General features: G+C 31.6%; 1 protein-coding gene across 2 annotated transcripts; it reads left to right on the top strand.

The window, feature by feature from the left end:
* The first annotated feature begins 3,781 nt into the window (after positions 1 to 3,781).
* Positions 3,782 to 6,540, top strand: LOC101491258 (uncharacterized). Of its 2 annotated transcripts, none has more exons than XM_004502359.4 (3): positions 3,782 to 5,060; positions 5,312 to 5,380; positions 6,075 to 6,540. In XM_004502359.4, exons 1-3 carry the CDS (start codon positions 4,079 to 4,081, stop codon positions 6,446 to 6,448), a joined length of 1,425 nt encoding a protein of 474 aa, XP_004502416.1. In that variant the 5' UTR covers positions 3,782 to 4,078; the 3' UTR covers positions 6,449 to 6,540. The 2 variants fall into 2 exon arrangements, with proteins under 2 accessions (XP_004502416.1, XP_004502417.1); XM_004502360.4 differs by having other exon boundaries at positions 3,787 to 5,060; positions 5,948 to 6,540.
* Positions 6,541 to 6,868: the final 328 nt, after the last annotated feature.

The following is a 6,868-nucleotide window of genomic DNA, read 5'->3' as shown; positions in this document are numbered from 1 at the left end:
TATATATATATATATATATGATAAATAGTACACGGTAAGTGTAAACAAATTTTACAATGAATAACAATCCCTAATTTTTTCATGTATTTAGACAAGCACAACTGCCATCATTTAAAAACCACTCAGGATTGTATTTAAGATAAAGATTTTATATTAATAATGGATCACTTAATCTTATATTTAAACTGTTAAAACATATACATCTTTTATTAGAAGAAAAAAAGGTTGATGTTATGCATCAAAATTTGGCTAAAACTTCCAAAAGAGTTCTAAATTCTAAAATTGGTGCATCTATTTATTGAAATGGTTACATAATTATTGTTGGTTCTTCTATTTATTGATTAACTGATAAATGCTAAAATGTGTTAAGAATATATGTTAAAAACTATAAACTTCCTCTTTTTTTTTTCAATTTAAAGTCACAAACTAATCTTCTTAAATCACAAACATATAGAAAGGATGTACACTCTAAGCAAGCTTTCTTATATTTTAACAAATTCATGGGTATAATTTTTAAATTAGAGTTTGTGCTCTAAGGAAGGAGAAACATATTCATTCCTTGAAAGTTGTTTATTGAGATTATTTGAAGCAAATACACAACTCAACTCTAAAGGATGAGATAATGAATTAAGAATTTACTAAAATACTCAACCCAGAAACATTGGTGAGAGACGTAACAATAGCAATAAACATACAAGGCCGAAAAGTCCATTGATAAAAAAATAAATACTAATAATGTAAGTACCGCACCATTCTAGTTCCCTTAGTTGTCTATTTCCACCAAATGTCAATTTCACAGTGATGCAAGCTTAAGTTGCTCTGCATTTTATTAGCCAAAACCACAGTACAATCAAACAATTTTACGTGAAAACCGATTGAAGTAATTCAAATATGCAAGTTAGCCTCTATTCCCTCAGCTTGGATGTGATTAATAATTTGGTTTTTGAGTTGTATTTTATGGTTAACAAAAAAGAGAAAAGTGTTTTTATTTTTTGTGAACGGGGATCTTTTTTTATTATTAAACATACAAGAAAGGAGTTTATCACTAAAGTGAAAATATATGTCATTTAAGAGATATTGGATGGATACACACTCACGTCATATTTTTAGTGGTTAATTTAATTTTAATTTAATTTAATAATTGTTATTAATAATTTTCGTTTATCATTTGATATGCTCTTATATTATTCCCTCAGCATGGATGTGATTAGTAATTTGGTTTTTGACTTGTATTTTATCATTAACAAAAAAGAGAAAAGAGTTTTTATTTTTTGTGAATGGAGATTTTTTTTTTATTACTAAACATACAAGAAAGGAATTTATCATTAAAGTGATAACATATGTCATTTAAGAGATATTGGATGGATACACACTCACGTCATATTGTTTAGTGATTAATTTAATTTAATTAAATGTAATAATTGTTATTAATAGTTTTCGTTTATTATTTAATACGCTCTTATATCAAATGAGAATGAAATGGTTAAATTTTGAGCACACAACCATATGATTAAAATTAGAAAAAAAAATTATATTATGTTTTTAAATGATTATGTGCTACTTTTTCAAGTGATTATGTGCATTTATAGGGCGTAGTGGGTAATAAAGTATCATACACACACCTATGCGGTTATATAGTTAAATTTTGCGGTTAATTACACGTGTCTCTATCTATACTCATAGTACAACATTTTACCTTACCGAACGTGGATATATTTTGCACGTAACGATAGAGTCAAAGTTAAAAGGCGAAATCTAATGTTGTGATAGGACTACAATAGATACCCAAATTATTTTTAGAGTAAATAAGTATCATATTCGATCATTATTATAAATAAAAATAACTACTTTTATAATTATTAAGAAAATAGTTAAGTGCAATTAATTTTTTAGATATTATGTAAAACATAATTCAATTTTTTTAAATTCTTCTTTTAAATGTCAAACATTAAACTACAAAAATTTAAAAAAAATTATTAAATTAGAGATATATTAGAAACATTAATATTAAATGAGTCAAAATTAGTTAACTTTTATTTATAACAGTGATAAAAATTTGATGTCACTATTTTGCATATTAGAGATAGTATATTTTTATATGAAACATGAAATTAGAACACACATTTGACACAGTAGGTGCTGGCCCCTATATTTATATGGTGAATAATATTTTTTTCAAAATAAAATAAAAATCTATTTTATTTTTATTATTGAAATATCTTTTTATGAAAAATATATAAATTTATATCATTAATCACTTTAAATACTTTATTAATTAATAAAATATAAATTATTAACTACTTATTTAGCATATATTTCATTAATCACTAAAATGCTAGGCGTTGACTATTTTACATTATTTCGATTGAGTAGTTAAAAAAAATTGAAAGCGGTCAATGTCATGTATTTTAGCGATTAATTAGATATATATTTAAAAAATAATTAATAATATCTATTTTAGTGGTTAATAAAATATTAAAAATTATATATTATATAAAAAAGCTTTTTTGTTTTTTAAAAAGTTTTTTGTATGAAAAAAAGTAAATAAAGAGTATACGGTATATATATGTACGGTTGTCTGAATCAAAAATTGTGTTTTAATAATACAGCTCTATTTTTATATCTGGTTACCTTAATAAATCTTTTTAACTATTTTAAATAAATTGTGTGCCTAAAAAATTATACATAATACGATAAAATACTCTTTATAAAAACATTACTATGCAAAAGTCACCCACTACCATCACCTAACCCGACAAGAAAAAAGATAACCTATGAGAAGTAATAAAATTTAGAAATGGTTGAAAACACTAATGAGACAAATTGTAATGAAGTGTTTTTTCTTTATGTTTTAACCAACACTTGAGCATAACTAATATTTTCCACCGTTTGATCAACATCAAATGCTTGGTGACGAAAGAGAACATTAATCAAAACTTTCAAATTAACCAACACACATGACAGTCATGAAAGATTCAAAACTTTGGTGGTCCTTCTTCCACTCATGCCCAGACTGCCAATTTGATTAGCATGGTCTAGAGCAATAATGGACAGTGCCCTGCATAGTACATACATTCCACCATTTCAACACCGCCTCCCAAACCAAATAGCATATCGGACACTCAAAAACTTGATGTGTCAAAAATTAATTAAAATAAAATTTTAAAAAAATATTATTTGATTAATAAATTTTTTGTTTTTGTTTTGTCACTTTCGATCTCTATAACAAATACAATAAAAAAAATTGTTAGCAATGAAAATTATTGAGGTAAAATCTAAACAAATGAAATAATAGATTTCTTTTAAATAATTTTGATTTTACGTTGAAAAAGATATCAATATCGTATTTCAAGAGTACAAAATCAAATATGATACATTTTTATTTTTTGTGAAATTTAAATTTATATTTAAATAACTTAGTAATTATTAAGAATTTTACTGTTGATCAATTAAATTTGATATATTAACTTAATTATTTTTTATTTTTAAACCCGATATGCTAACATCTAATTGTTTGCCTTAAAGCATTTATAAAAGGTGTGCTTCCCTAATTAAGGTATTTTATTTTAGAGTTAAAAAATGAGTGTTTGTGAAGAAGGAAGACTATGGAAATATCATCTTTCATCATTTATTGTGTGAATCTCATTTAATAAATTGTATAAAAGTAAATGATTGTTGTCGATATACAATTGTTTGTGAGATTCATTTAATTTTTTGCTTAGATGGTAAATTTAAGCGAATGGTGCTTATATTAAAAGTCAATAAAATAAATGATATCTACGTGTGTGTGACACATTTCAGCCCCAATTTGAGGGTGTTGATTGTGAATGATCTTAGGTACGAGTACGAGTGATAAAAATGGGTTGGGACGCAAAATGATTTGCTTGCTGTCAGCAAATGGACCCCGAAAGCAGGGAATCCATTTTCCACTGGAACATCCCACATCCCACCCTTCACTGTATCCACCATCACTCTTCCTCTATTTCTCTCTTGTCTGGTGACTACCGTTGAATATCCTTAGCCCAAAAAGAAAAAAGAAAAAAGAAAAAGAATATCCTTAGCATACATAGCCTTTAACATGTATAATCCGAACCCAGACTCCCGTTACACGACCCGGAGACTTCACCCGCAAGAAGATCCAAATAGCACTCCAAACCCTCAGGTTCCGCTTCGGAACCTGTCCCTGGTTCGGACAAGAATCGATTCTCTACGAACCTTCTTATCCCAATCCATCAACACAAACACTCCCCTCACCACCGATCACATAACCCTCGTCTCCAACCAGATCGTCTCCGCCATCCACAATACCATAGTCAACGCCGCCGCCCTCGTCTCCTACTCTGAAAATCTCACCGTTCCCGGACCCTCTGTCTTCCCACCATTAAAACTCAAACCAGAACCCTCCGCCGTGGACAAAACCAACCATCAGAAGTCCGATTCGAGAATCGAACCCGCCGAAGACGACGACGACTACCTCGTCGACGAAGATTGCGAAATCGTGGAGCTCGACGCCGTGGAATTGCTAGCAGAACACATCCACTTCTGCGAGATTTGCGGGAAAGGTTTCAAGCGCGACGCGAATCTCCGGATGCACATGCGGGCGCACGGGAACAAGTTCAAGACGCCGGAAGCTCTCGCGAAACCTATAGACGACGGAGGACGCCGCCGCGCGACGCGGTTCTCTTGTCCTTTCCAAGGATGTAACAGAAACAAGATGCATATGAAGTTTAGGGCGTTGAAATCGGTGGTTTGTGTGAAGAATCATTTCAAGAGGAGCCATTGCCCGAAGATGTATTCGTGCAACCGGTGCCATAAGAAGAATTACTCGGTGTTATCGGATTTGAAGAGCCATATGAAGCAGTGTGGTGAGTGTAGGTGGAAGTGTTCGTGTGGGACCACTTTTTCTAGGAAGGACAAGTTGTTTGGACACGTTGCACTATTTGAGGGTCACATGCCTGATTTTCTATTTGAAGATGAGGAGAAAGAGAAAGGGAAGCAAGTTATGGTTGAGGAGAGTGAAGAAGATCCTATGGCCATGACATTTACCCAAGTTGAATTGGGTATGGATGAAGAGTTTTTTGATGATTTTGGCTCTATTGATAACTATTGTTTGAGGGAAGTCTTGGGATTTCCTAATGCTAACTAGTTTCATATGATGATTCAAACATTAAACCCATGCATATGTATTCTATACCACCAAATAATGTCTCATATTGTGCAGCAATCAAGATTAAAGATAGGTTATAAACACCTACTTTCTCAATCCATCGAGTGCCTTTTTTCTCAATTGATCGAGTTCCTTTTTATACAGGACAAAATTGTAAGGACTCACACCAGAATAGTAACTTGAGGTTGGAGTATTGGTGTTGCGCCATTGCCGGTAGTAACACTTTTTGTTCTCAACTTCAATCTCAAATTTTTCTCCGATTAAAATTATTATTCCATTCTATTAGTAGTAGTTTTGTATTTATGTCTTTATATCCTCTGTTCATAGGATGTTGAGAACTCGGTTTTTCCTGTTGCTATCAGAAGTTAATAAAGTTTTACTCTTGGGTTTTTTCCTCTTGGGTTTCTTGGGGAACAATCAAGTTTAACTCTTGAGACAGTCATGCGAGGGAAATATGACAACAGGGTCCTACGATTGCATTTGCATCATTGCCTCAATCATCAATAATCACTTATCACGTGAATCATCTGCATAATAATCAATTAAGAGCAAGGTTTAAGAAAAATAGAATGACTTGACTAGTAAATAGGAATATACGGCTTGCTCACGAGTCTAACGAACCTCTACCCTCTGCTTTGAGCAATGTTCCCATATTTCCTTTATTCAAATTAGTACAGTACCATGTTTGATTTTTACCAAACAAGTCAAATATAATTTTGGGGGTAAAATTCATTGCCTTCTTCTGACACGGTTCTCCTTCACATATATAAATACTTGTAGGTTGATAAGTTGAAGACACATCCAACACATCTTTAAGCATTTTTTAGACACATCACTCCTTCCTGAACAAACAAGAATATAACTTTTTTTTGTTTAACGGTGTTGCTGAAAATGGTGGTTTCTTTAGAAGCATTGGCAATGGCTGGCGCAAGTGGTGTGGAGTGTAGCATAGATATTGAAGAATGGGAACGCAAAGATTTAGAGCAATATCCACCACCACATTTGCTAGCCCAAGAAGAAGAAGAAGAGAAAAGTAGCATTAATAGAGCCAGAAGGTACACTGCTCAGGGCAAAGTATATGGCCTTCCTACCACTACAAGTCATTTCCTTCCGAATAAAAACAGCAAGAAGAATGACAGAGAAAGTTTCACCTTCACCAATCATGGAGAAAAATTAGTTAGAACTATGGAAACTAGAAGGCCAGAAGAATGCACGAGGTCGATAAAATTAATTATGACCAGAGTGCTTGCTATGTTAATCATGATCTTGGGCCATAATTAAGCACAAGAGGTTCTAACAAATTCTATGTTTTGTCCAAATGTGTTTTGACATTTTATCAATATTGAAAACCAAACATGTTATTTACTGCATCATATTCAAGGTTATACATCCTGCTACGGCAGGCTACTAGCTAGATAATTGTAATTCATTCTTTCATGAGATGAGAATTACTCATCCATTTATCATCATTAAATTAATTAGGAGATTTTGGTTGTAAGTTTTGTTTACCAAGCCGTTCAATTTAGAACGATCACACTACCGAGTTTAGAGAGAATAAAAATAACTTCAAAACTGTATGTATATATATATCTAGCATCCAGAACACATGAAATGCATTGGGATAAAATTTGTAAGAAAAGCAGTAACGATTTACAATTAATCATAGTATTGCATTAAACATAGATTGGTAGTGTCTATCTA

Source organism: Cicer arietinum, chromosome 5 (assembly GCF_000331145.2).
Source record: "Cicer arietinum cultivar CDC Frontier isolate Library 1 chromosome 5, Cicar.CDCFrontier_v2.0, whole genome shotgun sequence".
Taxonomy (NCBI): Eukaryota; Viridiplantae; Streptophyta; class Magnoliopsida; order Fabales; family Fabaceae; genus Cicer; species Cicer arietinum.
Note: the sequence above shows the minus strand (reverse complement) of the source record. Positions and strands in the feature narration are given on the sequence as shown.